This window comes from Xenopus laevis, chromosome 6S (genome assembly GCF_017654675.1).
Source record: "Xenopus laevis strain J_2021 chromosome 6S, Xenopus_laevis_v10.1, whole genome shotgun sequence".
NCBI classification, from domain to species: Eukaryota; Metazoa; Chordata; class Amphibia; order Anura; family Pipidae; genus Xenopus; species Xenopus laevis.
This window is the reverse complement of record NC_054382.1, coordinates 18904855-18921191: the sequence shown is the minus strand read 5'-3', so window position 1 is coordinate 18921191 and position 16337 is coordinate 18904855. Positions and strand designations below refer to the sequence as shown.

Here is a 16337-nt window from a genome sequence, read left to right as displayed (position 1 = left end):
AGGCAGGGTGTCTAACAGTTAAAGGGATACTGTCATGGGAAAACATGTTTTTTTTCAAAACGCATAATTTAATAGCGCGGCTCCAGCAGACTTCTGCACTGCAATCAATTTCTCAAAAGAGCAAACAGATTTCATTTTTGAAAAGCTGACATGGGGGCTAGACATATTGCCAGTTTCCCAGCTGCCCCTAGTCATGACTTGTGCTCTGATAACCTTCAATCACTCTTTACTGCAAGTTGGAGTGATATCATCCGCCTCCCCTCCCCCCTCCCTTTCCCCCCCAGCAGCCTTACAACAGAACAATGGGAAGGTAACCAGATAGCATCTCCCTAACACAAGATAACAGCTGCCTGGTATATCTAAGAACAGCACTCAGTAATAAAATCCAGGTCCCACTGCAACACATTCAGTTACATTGAGTAGGAGAAACCACAGCCTGCCAGAAAGCAGTTCCATCCTTAAGTGCTGACTCTTCCTGAAAGCACATGACCAGGCAAAATGACCTGAAATACCAAGATTGCAACTAAAAAACAATACACTTGCTGGTTCAGGAATTACATTTTATCGTAGAATGAATTATTTGCGGTGTAAACAGTGTAATTTAGAAAAAAAAACCTACATCATAAAAATCATGACAGAATCCCTTTAATCATTCAAAACAGTAAAACCCTGAGCAAGGGAAAATAGCGAGTCTGTATTAAATATAGTTATATGCCAGTTTTAGTACTGTACGTTATTTAAGTATACAGCTCCATTCCAAATTCTCTTGTACAGATATTCAGATCCTCTTCAAAAAGTCAGATATGTAAAAAGAGAGACACATACCAAAGACATCTTCAATTAACCGTTCATAGAAGCTGTTGCAGTCAACACAGATCCAGCACGTCCCAGATTCCACCACAGCCACCAGAGCCATCGTACATTTTCCAAAACAATTTCGTTATAAAAGATTTATCCAATTTATACAAACTTGGAGATTTGACACTCATCAAAGATGGCTAGAATAAGAAAAACGTTCTTCATTTAGGGCCAAATCACCGGCAATCCAGGGCTGGGAGTCGGAGGAGGCCTAGTGATTTCATCCTTATGTGTAATGCTTCTCAACAGAACATCCAGCCACGTGACCATCAACAAACCAACTTTTGTTCTGAACGCAGCTAGAGACACATTGTGTTGTCTTATACATGAGAGGTTGTTCTTTATATGCCAGGCTAAAATAAAGGGGAGAGACTAAAATTCATTTGCACTAAGGCAATGGATGCCGGACTTTTTGAATGAAAGCATCCAAGGTCCAGTATATTTGGTAGGGGACACCCTTAAGATATAACAAGGTTACAGAAATATAATAAAATAGCAATTCATTGGTAATTTACCCATAGTTTCAAGAATATCTAGGACAGAGAATATATATTAACCCCAAAACCTTACCCTAAATGACCTTCAGGCAGAGCTTTCAGGTGTATCGAGATGAGTAAATGGGCATGCTAGCCAAATCTTAGGCTGCCCCCAACCTTGGTTGATCCAGAGCTGTCAAATAATACTTAAAGTAAGGCTCTGATCAGTTATCGGACAAAGACATACCATTGAAGGGGCGACCTTAAAATATACTTTGATTATAATGCAGACTGTGATATTTTAAACCAATATTTAGTCTGATTTTTGCAATATTTTAAATATTTTCATTTTCATTTTGCAGGCTTAAAATTTAAACTGCTACCTGGTTGCTAGGGCTTAAAGTCATTTTTAAATTAAACATGAAATCCAATTTCTATTTTTTTTTTTTAAAAGCATTTATAGCTGCTGTAAGCACATTTAAAAGTCACTGCTGTCAATCAAATATTGTCTGCCCCTCCTCTATGCCTAGGCATAGAGGCGGGGCAGACAATTACTTTCACTTTCCTTTTAGCACTTCCTAGATGTCACTGCTCTCCCCACATTCCCCCCATTCTCTTAACCATTTAATTGTGTAGCCAGGGCATGGGGATGGATATCAGGTCCCCCATTCTGGTGCACAAACAAGATTCTGAGATGATACAAGGCTTGTCTTAATAACAGTGTCCACAAAATGGCTCCTGCCTCCTTGCTATAATTATGAAACCCCAGACTGAAGGAAACAATATTCAAATAATGTATATAATGTAATTAAAGTTCATTTTTATTGACTAATGTGATAAAATAGGATTTTGAATATTTTTTTGGGTGACGAGTCCCCTTTAATAATCAAGTAGTGGTTTGGAAGCAAGAATGAATAGGTGAAGGCCCAAAAAAATTGCAGAACTGCTCTGGGTCTAATGAGGTTCAATTTAAATGATTACCCAGAATGCTCTGGGCTTAATTGGGTTGAAGGTCACTTCTGGTGTGAATAGGAGCAGATGGTAATGGTCTGTGTATACTTGATAAAGGGCATTGAACCAAAACATGTCGTGTAACCACAACCTGGAATAATAATTTGCAGTTACTCTGCTGAAGTTCTTCCTTTTTTTGAATTACTGGCATAGTGGAGTTGTAAACACAGAGCAACTTTAGGGCAGAGACACATGGTCAGATTAGTTGTCCTCTTCTTCAGGAGGACTTATCTCCTCAAACTGCCTTCCCGCCAGATAGAATGAAAATCGCCGGTGGGATGGCACTCGGAGTGTTTTCCAAAGTCGCCAGAAATTGCGTCACAAGGAAACTTTGGGCAACTTCAGAAAACGAAGCGCCAAGAGTGCCATCCCTCTGGCGATTTCTCAGGTAGTGGAAGGCAGATCAGGGAGATTGTTGCCCAGAAGAAGAGACGATTAGTTGCCGGGCGACTAAATCTCCCCGAATCTCCCTGTCTGCCCTTACCCTTAGGGCAGAGACACACGGTCAGATTCGGGAAGATTTTAGTTGCCCAGCGACAAATCTCCTCATCTTCGGGAAAACTAATTTCCCCGAACTGCCTTCCCGTCGGCTACAATGAAAATCGCCGACAGGATGGCACCCAGAGTGCTTCGTTTTCCGAAGTTGCCTCGCGAGGAAACTTCGGGCTACTTAGGAAAACTACTAGTCTCCCTGAATCTGACCTTGTGTCTCTGCCCAGGGCCGGATTTACATAACGGGCGCCCCTAGCCCTGCTGTCGTTCATTACCCCCCTCACTTTTATTAGTTAAAATTTTCATCACTGGAACCAGAGCAATGGGAATTGGTGCACAAGATATATTAAAAAACTATTGTATCTCCTTTCTTTCTTTTCTCGAAACACATGAACCTGAAGTTCAGAAAGAGGAAAATAGTAAACACATTTTAGAAATTAAAATCAGCCTTCCCCATGAGTTTATGTATAAATTTATTTTTATTGTCATCTAAAGATTCTATATAAATTGACCTTCTCCTGTTTATTTTTTCCTTCAAGGAAAAATGGAAAAATCCCCCATTTTGAATCCAAGAACCTCCTGAATACATAAGCTATGTAAATATGAAAGTACATCTTTCAGAGTGGGGGGTTTTCTGTTGTCCAGAACAAAAATATAGATTTCCTAGTGGCTGCCATTAATAGTTGACAAAATCAAGAACCTCAGCTGAAGAGTTGACAAAAAGGACATTATTTGCCTTAACAGATGAAACTTTCATGTCTAAAAGTGCAAATTCTGGACCTAATTAAATATTTATATTAATTGAATGTTTGATCAAACGTTCAATTTTCTCCCATAAAATCTTTATCATTGGACATGACCAAATATAATGAAAAAAGTCAACGTTATATTCTTTGAATTTCGGACACTATTGTATCTCCTGCGCATCCCCAGTGTTTCTGAACCAATGTGGGTGTGGTTGGGCAGCATGCCGCCCCCTAAAATCCTGCCGCTCTAGGCCCGGGCCTTGGTGGCCTCTCCACAAATCCGGGCCTGTCTCTGCCCGTATGGAAGTCAAACACATAACTTTATCGAATTGTACAGACCCCCCAACAATCTTTTAATTTTCAAAAAGATAGATAAGCAATAATAATAAAAAAAAAAACGCTGAATCCTGATGGCTCATCTGCACTTTGGTCGCATAGGGGTTACTGAGCCCCAACATCCAGAAAATATTAGTTGCAGGCTGGAAAAGGCACAACAAGAAAGGCAATAAAAAAAAATCAAAATAGAAGGTTGTTTGGAATAGGTCCAGGTTACAAAAATGAAAATGTCTTTCTCTTTAAAGAAAATGAGTGCTACAGGAGCTTGAATGCTGCAATTCAGGGGCAGAGTAACACAAAAAATGAATGTAGATGTGCTCCATTTATCAAAAGTTTAATGCAAGAATGCCTTTGTGCAGATGGAAGCGATTATACTGTAACTAAAGCAATAGTGTATCGTGCATTAGCATTGGCAGTACCACCGTGCCTTTGTTACACTCCGTGTCAATGGTGATTATTCATTACAAATATCTATATGCCATGAATGAAGCAGGAGAGCGAGGGAAGTTGGATGTATGAGGCTACTGTTAATAGGCCAGACTGCTTACTGTAACGACACAGGGAAGGGATTTATAAAAAACTAAAGCACCAGCCAAAACTCTATATCCACAGCCAAGGCTACCTGCCAGCAGCTCACACGTGTCCACGGCTGATTTTTAGTTCTGATACAATAAAAGGTATGAGTGGGGTTTACAAATTATATATTCGATAAACAGGAAAACGCATACAGGTTTTTTTTTTATATGCAGGCATGGGAGCTGCCACACTGTTTGCACTGCCAAAGCAAAATGTCTGATGAAAATAATCTTGTTTTACTGCATAACAACAGCATTACAGAGAAAATGCAGGTTTCCATAGCTGTTAGTGGCCAGGAAGTCACTTACCGGTATCTGCCATTCAAATACAATAGAAGGCAAATATGAATAAAAATCATGTGCCTGCCACAAACGCAATAATACGCTGCTTAATCAATCACTGGCTGGGTTAAAGGAGACCAGTCACCCAAAAAAATTATTCAAAATCCTATTTTATCACATTAGTCAAGCAGAATTAACACTATATAAATTATTTGAATCTTGTTTCCTGCAGTCTGGGAATTCATAATTATAACAAGCAGGCAGCAGCCATTTTGTGGTCACTGTTATTAAGACAAGCCTTGTGTCATCTCAGAATCTTGTTTTGCACCAGAATGGGGGACCTGATGTCCATCCCCATGTACTGGCTACACAATTAAATGGTAAAGAGAGAGGGGGAATGTGGGGAGAGCAGTGACATCTAGGAAGTGCTGAATGGAAAGTGAAAGTAATTGTCTTCCCCGCCTCTATGCCCATGGCATAGAGAAGGGGCAGACAATATTTGATTGACAGCCGAGATTTTTAAATGAGCTTACAACAGCTATGAATGCTTTAATAAAAAATAGAAATTGGATTTCATGTTTAGTTTGAAAAGGACTTTTATTGTACAGATTTTTGTGTCTGGGTGACAGGTCCACTTTAATGAAAGGAACGTTGGACAATGAAATTCAGATGTTCCCTTTCCCACGGCTGATTCAGGGCTAGAGTACAGATTCATTACTCCCTTATCTCCCTGGCAGGTACAACACAGGACAAAAGAAAATATACCTTACTTTATATTCATTATTGTGCTGTAAATGCTATTTATCTCTCTTTATTTGCTTCAGCGTAAACTCCCATATTAATCCCTGTAATAACACAACCCTCTACACTTATAATAAGACAACCTTGTGAAAGAGCGGCCTCTGGTGGCCTAATTTGTATGGAACCAGAAGAAAGCTTGTTCACATCATAAACAGCCAATTACTCAGCAACAACCATTGACCAGAAGTTTAATTGCTAGTAAATGATCAGTAGGATAAACTGACATTAAATATTATCTCTGCACAATTAAATAATCCCTTTGTCCCAGTTACAGGCTCTATATTTTATTTTATTTATTTTAACAGCATGGTGAACTGATCTTGGCAAAATCAGACAAAAAAAAATCCCTATCTTCCAATGCTCAGTACCTCCAAAGTACCTGGGCAGAAAAAAACTGAGCAGGATGAAGACGCCCAGTGCATTCCACCCGCTCTTGTCAATTGTCTAGTGTTCATGTTAATGAGGAATGTCTAGACTCCTCCTAATGTTGCAATGAGTCTAACGATTCTGTGTGTCAAGAAGTTTGGACAAACGAGGTTATGACAAAATTAGTGATATTGCAGCTTCCTTACAGGGGTATCTGTTGGGAAAGATGATTGAAAAAAAAAGGGTGTCATTATTATCCTCTTAAAGGGATACTGTGGACCTTTTAAAAAGTGGATTCCTTTCTTGAGGAATTTAATTACCAAAGAGTTAAATGAATAATCTTTGTAGCTCATGCACCTGGTCACTTTCCCTTTAAAGGAAAACTATACCCCCCAAACAATGTAGGTCTCTATTAAAAGATACAGCTCATGTGTAAAACCCTGCTTCATGTAAATGAACCATTATCATAATAATATACTTTTTTAGTAGTATCTGCCATTGGGTAATCATAAATAGAAAATTGCCATTTTAAAAAATAAGAGCCGCCCCCTGAGATGGTAAGATTCACTGTGTACACATACAAACCACATGTAAGGTCACATGAGCCAATTAACAGACAGTGTTCTGCCTTTTGCTTCCTCACTTCTTCCTGTTACAGTTAGTGTTGTAGTATTTCTGGTCAGGTGATCTCTGAGGCAGCACAGATGAGTCACAAAATGGTGGTTCAAGGCAAGAGATGTAAAAGGGCAATATTTATGTAAATATATATTTCAGTTTGGTAAGATTCTTTAATATGTCATTCAATTTGATATAAACTATCTGTTGCTTAAGTATTCATTTTGGGGGTATAGTTTTCCTTTAATGGAGTGTAAGCCCGCACTGCTGCCACCGCCCTCAAAAAAAAAAGCAGCATGTTAGTTCTCACTGTAGCTGCAGCCACCCCCTCTCATAACTCTATGGAGCAATAAACATAGGATATTCCAAAGGAAAGCTTTAATATTTTTTTTTTTTATATAGTTGGCTTTTAAGGGTCAGGGTACATGCTCAGATTCAGGGAGATGTAAATCGCTGGCGGGATGGCACTCTGAGCACTTCGTTTTCCAAAGTCGCCCAAGTTTCCTCGCAAGGTGACTTCGGAAAAGAAGGTGGTTGCAGCTACAGTGAGGACTGCCTCCCACTGGCTAGAATGTAAATCACTGGCGGGACGGCACTGGGAGCACTTCATTTTACAAAGTTGCCCCAAGTTTCCTCGTGAGGCGACTTCGGAAAAGGAAGCGATCCGAGTGCCATCCTGCCGGCGGTGGCATAGACTTAGAGATCTGCTCGTTTGGCGGTGACGCCATACGAGCGGATCTCTCCCAGATATGCCCACATTGAAGTGGGCAATATCAGGCTGATCCGATCGTGGGCCCTAGGATGGATCCCATACGGGCGGGGCGGATCGGATCGCGGGACTGCATACACACATAAATGTGGCCGCGATCCAACGGGATTTTTTTACCTGCTCAATGGCGATATGGCTGATATCTGACTTTTGGCCAGATATTGATCGGGGAAGCCCATCGGATGGCCCCACACACGGGCCAATAAAGCTCCCCATAGACGTGACGATTCTTCTTGCCGAACAACCGACTTAAGCGAAGTCCGGCCAATACTTCGAAATTATCGTGCGGTTAGTGGGATTCGAACGATCGTACATCTTACGATTTTTTCGGCCGACATCTGTCAGGAAATTGATCGGCCAGGTCAAAAAATCTTTGTCAGTCCCAGTGCAATCTATCTATGTTTGCAGGGCCAAGCAGGCAGCTCCCCTTTGTTTTCCTGGCAAATTGGTCTTTTTAGTTGATAGTCAATTTGTACGATCGTTCCGAGAAAATCGTGGTCTTTTAAAAAATCTTTACATCTATGGCCAGCTTAAACACTTGGTCTGTCAGCAGCTTTTATCGGCCGGTGTATGGGGGCCTTAAGACTGAGAAGGAGGACCAGCTTCCATTTGAAAGGGTAAATCAAAGGCCAGAAGAAGCATAGAAAAGGAATTTAATATTTAGCTGTTTTCTATAGGAAGTGTTATCTGTTGTTAGAAGGTGCAGCAATCTGTAAGTAGACGTGTGAATGAACCTTTATCTCTCATTAGAGAAGTACCAATATTGCACAGAGAGGGACTTTGATCTTTCCAGCAATCGTCAGATGTGGATTGGATTGCTTGTCAAACATATAAGAAACACTTCTGTTTAAACAGCGCCAAACCCAGTTTCCTGTTTAAAAACACTTTATAATTATGTAATTTGGCCAGCAGATTATGTTACGCTCAGTAATAGGAGGTGCCATTAAAGATGATCACTGCTATATGTACGGGGGATACTTGCAGTTCTAAATGCAGATTAGCCACAGCCCTAAGGGACTAAACAGCTCATCACTGAAACCGACCAAGGACTTAAGCTGGCCATAGATGTTGAGATTTTTATAAGATCAGATCCTTATCGTGAGACCACGATCTTCTCAGAACGATCGTACGATCGTACGAATTTACCATCAACTAAAAAGACCAATTTGCCAGGAAAACAAAGGGGAGCTGCCTGCTTGGCCCTGCAAACATAGATAGATTGCACTGGGACCGACACAGATTTTTTGACCTGGCCGATCAATTTCCTGACAGATGTCGGCCGAAAAATCGTAAGATGTACGATCGTTCGAATCCCACTAACCGCACAATAATTTCGAAGGATTGGTCGGGCTTCCCTTAAATCGGTCGTTCGGCAAGAAGAATCGTCGCGTCTATAGGGAGCTTACGTTTTGATAACATATCTGGCAGCCAAACAAACATTGGCAATATAATAATTAAATAAAATGTTTAGGGTCAGTGAGAACGACAATATATTGCTTTATATATATATATATATATATATATATATACGGTTGCCACATTTGATGGTGACTAAAGCCGAACAAAGGGTGTGGGGCAGATACCATTGGGGGTGGAGCAGTGATGTTTTGGTTGGGCATGATGATGTTGTCAGGGTTATTGCATCACTTTTATGCAACTGGCTGGATTTCTGTCTTTTCTTCTGTTTTCACAATGTTTTAAATGGGACAAAGTTTTGAACAGACAGCCTTTTGCAAACCGAGATGTCCAATTGAAACCCACATGGCTGAAAAGTGTACCTCTATCTATTCTGCCCAATGAGTACGACCAATCCTTTAAAGTGGACCGGTCACCCAGATGTAAAAAGCTGTATAATAAAAGTCCTTTTCAAATTAAACATGAAATACAATTTCTTTTTTTGCTTAAAGCATTCATAGCTGTCGTAAACTCATTGAAAATTTTCAGCTGTCAATCAAATATTGCCTGACCCTCCTCTATGCCTTAGGAATAGAGGCGGGGCAGGCAATTACTTTCACTTTCCATTCAGCACTTCCTAGATGTCACTGCTCTCTCCACATTCCCCAAGTTTTCTGAACCATTTAATTGCGTAGCCAGGGCATGGGGATGGACATCAGGTCCCCTATTCTGGTGCACAAACAAGATTTTGAGATGATGGAAGGCTTGTCTTAATAACAGTGTCCACAAAATGGCTCCTGACTCCTTGCTACAGTTATAAGTTCCCAGACTGATAGAAACAAGATTCAAATAATTTATACAGTGTAATTAAAGCTAATTTTGCTTGACCAACTTGATAAAATAGGATTCGGAATAATTTTTTTGGGTGACGGGTCCCCTTTAAGTACAGGTATGGGATCTATTACACAGAAATCAGTTTTCCAGAAGCTATGAAATACAGCAATGCTCATTTATAAAAACTATTTCTTATTTTTTTGATTGATTTGCTTATTTCTGTTTCTACAATGACAAGAAATGAACTGCACTTGATAATAACTAAGCCTTGTCAAGGTGAGTAGCTTGGTATTCAATTGGTTTACCCGAACAGGCCTTAGAAAAACCAAACTGTTCGAGTCAAAACCAAACAGGTGGCAACCCTATTTATATAGCTTTTGCCATTATAAAACAATGCAATAAGTTTTTGTAAACAAGACTGGAACATGCGATGGATAGCGGAAAATTTTGATTGGGTGCCTTTGAAACATCGGCCATTGTTAGTGCTGAATCATCAGATACAGGTAGAATTCTATTGTTTCTCCATGATATCTGACGATTCAGCTCTACACGTATGTATTGAAACAAACCATCTTTCCAGGAAAGATCATAATTGTTACATCTATGGCCACCTCAACTGTAGATAAAGATCTGGAAATGAACAACTATGGTGTTGTGCCTCTTTATACAGAAAGTTTAAAAATAACAAGTATAGGAAAATTTCAGCCTGTGGCTGGCATGAGGGTTCCTTGAAATATACACACAGTACAAAAAATAAAAAAATAAAAAGTCAAGTGAAATTAAATGACAAGCTTTTTGTGACGATCGGAGAATTCCCAGCTGGCAGCATTTCAGCCAGGTTACAGGAATCAATGAAACACACAGATCAAATAAAATAATCCTTCAGTAGACGGCATCTCAAGGATGATTTTTACATTGCTAATCTGGAGAGCAGGTACGAGGCAAGCTACCCACCTCTCTGCCCAAAATAATGGACTGTGCAGCTGTTATTTGCACATCTAGAACGTTCTCATACCCTTTAGGTTTCTAAATCCCTTGAACTAAATTAATATGCACATCTAGAATATTCTCATTTTATAGGATTCCAAACCTCAAACTAAATAAATGTTAATTGCATATCTAGAACCTTATTTCATCAATGACTCGTGTGCTTCCCATTGTCAGTACTTCCAAGCATTACTGTTTCCAACTCTGAAGCATCATTGCGATGGCAACTGAAAATCCCATAAAGCCTGTACCCGAAACCGGAAACACATCGGAAAAGGTCAGAAACTAACTCCAGGTAAAATCTTTTCATAAAATTCAAAAGATCAGGACCTTACATTCCAATATGTAATTTTGAGGCATACTTTATCTCATTGCAGTATATTAGGTTCTTCTAATACAGAGGTTACACTCTTGTTTACATGTGAACCACATTTAAATGTAAAAAGATTTAGCGAGCAACACAATCATGAAAAAAGGGGTGACAAATAAGGGCTGTGATTGGCTATTTATTAGTCCCTATGTGAACTGGCAGACTATAGGAGACTCTGTTTGGTAGTACACCTGGTTGTTATACAACCAAAACTTGCCTCCATGCCTGGATTTCAAAAACAAAAACCTGTTTTGAGACCAATGGAAGCAACATCCAAGGGGCCAGTGAGCAACGTATTGCCCATGATCCAATGGTTGTGGATCACTGTTCTAGTCCATATAGGCCAGACAAGAACTGCACAATACCCTGTCCTTAATGGGATACGGTGATAGGGGAAACAACGTTTTTTTCAAAATGCTTTATTAGTTAATAGTGCTGCTCCAGCAGAATTCTGCACTGAATCCACTTCTCAAAAGAGCAAACAGATTTTTTTTTTTTATATATATATTTAATTTTGAAATCTGACATAGGGCTAGGACATATTGACAGTTTCCCAGCTGCTCCCAGTCATGTGACTTGTGCTCTGATAAATTTCAGTCACTCTTTACTGCTGTACTGCAAGATGGAGTGATATTAACCCTCTTCCCCCCCCCCCAAGCAGCCTAACAACAGAACAATGGGAAGGTAACCAGATAGCAGCTCCCTAACACAATATAACAGCTGCCTGGTAGATCCAAGAACAGCACTCAGTAGTAAAATCCAGGTCCCACTGCAACACATTCAGTTACATTGAGTAGGAAAAACAACAGCCTGTCAGAAGCAGTTCCATCCTAAAGTGCTGGCTCTTTCTGAAATCACATGACCAGGCAAAATGACCTGAGATGCACTTACACACCAATGTTACAACTAAAAATAAACTTGTTGGTTCAGGAATAAAATTGTATACTGTAGAGTGAATTATTTGCAGTGTAAACAGTGTAATTTAGAAATAAAAACGACATCATAAAAATCATGACAGAATCCCTTTAAACTGATCTAGGGCAAGCTTCACCAATCTGCACCCTTGCAGCCCTTCTTGAAAAGCTATTTTAGGATGCTAGCAGTTGGGATAAAACAACTATGGGAACCCACTGGTTGTCCTTATGAAGCCACATAGGCCTATTTTCAGACAATCCATTAACTGGCAATGCACATAGGGGCTACCAAATAGCTGAACAGAGCCTTTATTTAGCACCCCTAGGGACTTCTTTCATGTGTGTATTGCTCTGCTATTTTTCTTTAGATTTGATTGTGGCTCAAAGGTAAAATGGCAACATGATTGAAATAACAAGCACCAAAATGAAATACTGGACCAATCAAATATGCCAGTCTTTGACGGAATAGGGTCATAAGCCGACCCAGAAGTGCATGGAGGGAACACTAATGTAGCAATACAATTAACAGACCAGTTTGTCCATTCCCACATTTTCATGGGAAATAATAGTAGTGGTAGTAATAAAAGCTTCCCTACTAAACTCTTTCACTAAGCTCCAACGAGAATGTGTCTGCAATAGGAAGAATTATGGCTGCTACCACTAGTCCTAAGTATGAAGAGGAGAAAGTAAATTTAAGCAACAGATATACCCTATACAATAACAGGGCACATATGAAGCAAAGTACAGCGTAAAATGACACTTTTCTAAAAAAAAAAAAAGAACACAAAATATATACTCAGCAGTCATCAATGGGTTAAAGAGCAGGGTCAATTTATCAGTGACATTTCTAGAGAAACAAAAACACAAGCACTAGAAGTATGGTTTATACAGCTGACCGGCTTAATGCAAGAAATATTACTGATTTTTTTTTTTATGGCATAATTTACAACTCCATGGCATTTAGACTAAGCCCCCCACCTCCTTTGATATGCTTAGCCAAACCATTCTCAATTCTTTTAATGGAAATCGCACAGATTACACAAATAAATTATGCATTTAAAGAAAACATCCTTTTTCCAGCTGTGTGTATTTGTAGTGCACTATATATGATTGTTAAAGCAATCCTTGCCTTTTTAAAAGGTTCCCCCCTTGTATTAAAGCACCCCATGTTACAGGTACTGAAATTACTGCACTGGGCCTAGGGCCCAGCCCCTAATTTACATATGCAAATTAGGATTTGGTTTGGCTAGAATCCAAATCCTGCTGAAAAAGACAGAATCCTGCACAAATCCCTAACCGAATCCTGGATTTGGTGCATTGCTTAAAAAATTAAAAAAATACACCACACATTTAAAATTAAGAAAAATAAGAAAATATGAAATACTGAATAAAGTAAGCTCATTAGACATGACATCCTACCCAGTACAAAATACAGGTATAGGACCGGTTATCCAGAATGCTTGGGACCTGGGGTATTCCGGATAACGGATCTTCCCATAATTTGGATCTTCATACCTGAAGCCTACTAGAAAATCATGTAATCATTAAATAAACCCAATAGGCTGGTTTTGCTTCCAATAAGGATTAATTATATCTTAGTTTGGATCAAGTACAAGCTGTTTTATTATTACAGAGAAAAAGAAAATCTTTTTTAAAATTTTGGATTATTGGATAAAATGGAGTCTATGGGAGACGGCCTACCTGTAATTGGAGCTTTCTGGATAATGGGTATCTGGATAAGCGATCCCATACCTGTATGTAATTGGGCTTGGTATACCTGTATTAGACAAGATCAAAAACTGCAGACTGGACCTACCTATAAAAGGGATGGATGCCAGAGAATTCCCCGGTGAATTGGAGCCCGATGCCTTTCTCTGTTCAATTCTTTTTATATGTACTTCCCGTCGGGCATCATTGGGTAACCAGCAGGTTGTGTCGGACACACCTTCCTGCTCATTGACGGCAAAAATATAGGACTGTTGCCTTATAGGCGGTGAAGTCTGTTGACCTGGCGAGGGTTTTTCCCTCAAAACCACCTGGTCTACAGGAGTCAATACTGCATCAGAATCACCGGCATTTTCCTCTGGACTCGGAGTTTTTTTAACATCTACGTTTTGAGAGGTAGCTGTGCTATGTTTCACCTGCTTCGCAGGCTTAGTGTTAGCCGGAGGTGAAGATGAGGCAGACGTAGACGTTTTGACAGAGTCCAACTGGAAGCCCGAAGCACTTTCGGTTTGAGTTTTTCTCTGAAAGTTTTGAGGGCCACTTACATGCATGTAGTTGACTGGTTTTTGGTCTCTGACAATACCATCGTCTGAGCGGACACTGGGAGAATACGATTTAGAGGCACAGGGAGTAGGTATTTTTACAGAGTTGCTTTTAGAAACAGCAAAACCCGACCTATCGCTTACAGCTGGTCTCGGATGTGGAGATCGATAAGAGTTTTGCCTTGTAGGTTGTATGGTTTTCACGTCAGGATGAACCTTTTGCAACGGATGTGCAAAGGAGGTGTAAGGAACGGGGGCCATAGTAAAGTTTGGTGACCGGAGAGACATATGAAATGAATGCTGTCTAGGTCTTTCAGTAATGCCTCTCCGGTCATCTTGTTCTGTGAAGCCAGACCATTTGTAATTGTGCTTTCGTTCTCCATTAGATTGTGTTTCTACAATGAATTGGTCAAAATCCCCTTTTCTGGCGTGATAATCCCACGACTCTGATCTGTGGTTGCGGGAGGCCACAGCAGATGATAACGTGTCTTGAGAAGCGCTTCTAGGCCATTCTTTCATTAAAACTGGATCCTCGAGTCTTTCTTGTGAAACGCTCCGCTGCCGCATTTGGACAGACTGCTGGACCCTGTCGTGAGACGTACTCCGTCTCCGCGACTGGCCAGAAAAGTGATTTGGCAACATTTGATTGTAATCTGTTGTGGTTTGAGATGCTGCTTTAAGGCTGTCTAGTCTTTCCTGGATTGTTCGGCAGCCATACATTTGCATACGTCTATTATCAATATATTCTTTGTAAGTTTTATAGTTTCGCCAGTCTATTTGCTGGTGGGGACCAGGTGAAGAGTAATGATTTGTAGGAGATGGAGATCCTTCTGCCTGAGCAGTGGGCCTAGTGCTAAACATATTTTCAGCGTGTCCTCCATAGCTTGGAGGTTTGCCTATTACAGCATTATCAAACTGCCGAGCGGTGGGAACCATCTGCACGTGGGGGATGGAAGATGTAGGAGATGTAGTCCTTTTTAATATAGATGGATCCGCTAACCCATACCTTACTTCTTCAGTTCTGTGTAATGGGCCAGCCCGGTTAGTTCTATTTGATGAAAGATCTACAACCTTCTCAGAAGGCACTAGAACAGTCCTAACAGCCTCATTGCAGACACATACAGCTGTATTTGATTTGACAAGATCTGTAGGTGAAGGAGGCACTTGTATTTCAACCCTGTAGCTTCGGTCAGGCTGCGTTGTTGCGGTCTTCATCGGACGGCTTGATTGTTGCTTAGCCAATGATGTGCCTGAAGGTGGAACTTCAACTGGTTGCGCCATCACTGAAGCTGCAGGTTTAATTCGAGGATAGCATAGGGGTGGAGGTTCAGGTATGTGATGTGCATTGCCGCTGTAGGAATCATTCCCTTTCAGGTAAGCATCTTGTGAATATGCCTAAGAGGAAAAAAAAAATCTTGATTGAAAATACTGAAACCCATTTTTAAATTACACAGAAAACATATTTTAAAGGAGAACTAAATCTTAACTAAAGAAGTAGGATAGAAATGTTGTACATTATGTTTTGGGCTTCTGTACAAGCCTAAGGCAACCACAGACTTTTAGCAGGGAAGATCTGCGTTTCCAAAGATGCCCCAGTAGCTCCCCATCTTCTTTTCTGCTGATTCACTGCACATGCTCTGTGCTGCTTTCACTTACTGAGCTTAGGGGCCGACTCACAATATACAGTACACATAGAATAGAAATGTCAAGGCTGATTAGTAATTGATACAGATAATTACTACATGGCAGCAGAGAAACCAGCATAATTAGCATCAGAATTTAATAATCAGTCCTGTAGCATCAGCTTATATTACAGGGGAAGCTCATTTTCTGCTGGATAATTAGTGACGAGCCCTAAGCTTAGCTTCTCAACAGCTGCTCAGAGCCCACTGAGCATGTGAGTGTCACAGACACTTTCCAAGATGGTGACCCCCTGTGACAAGTTTGAAGTCCTGGATCATTGCTGCTATTGAGAAGCTGAAATTTTATGCTGGAGCAAATAAGTATATAAAATATGGCATTTTTAGCCTATTAGACGAGCAATATGCATTTTGTGGCCCTCCAGCTGCTGCTGAGCTACACCTCTGAGCATTGCCTGATAACTGAAGGCTGTAGGAGGACGACGAGCGGTGCAATACAACAGCTGGAAAATAGACATTCCAGTTGTAGAATGTCAACAGTCCACAAACACATACATTTCTCTCTTACACTTTGATCACATAAACACATTGATCTGTGGATGT

General features: G+C 40.3%; 1 protein-coding gene across 3 annotated transcripts in view; it reads right to left on the bottom strand.

The window, feature by feature from the left end:
- arhgap21.S (Rho GTPase activating protein 21 S homeolog) overlaps positions 1-16337 on the bottom strand; it is a 112503-nt gene that overhangs the window by 19250 nt on the left and 76916 nt on the right. For all 3 annotated transcript variants that reach the window (XM_018268712.2, NM_001093072.1, XM_041567175.1), the window contains 1 exon segment: positions 13644-15489. In XM_018268712.2, the coding sequence (XP_018124201.1) occupies positions 13644-15489 (1846 nt within the window).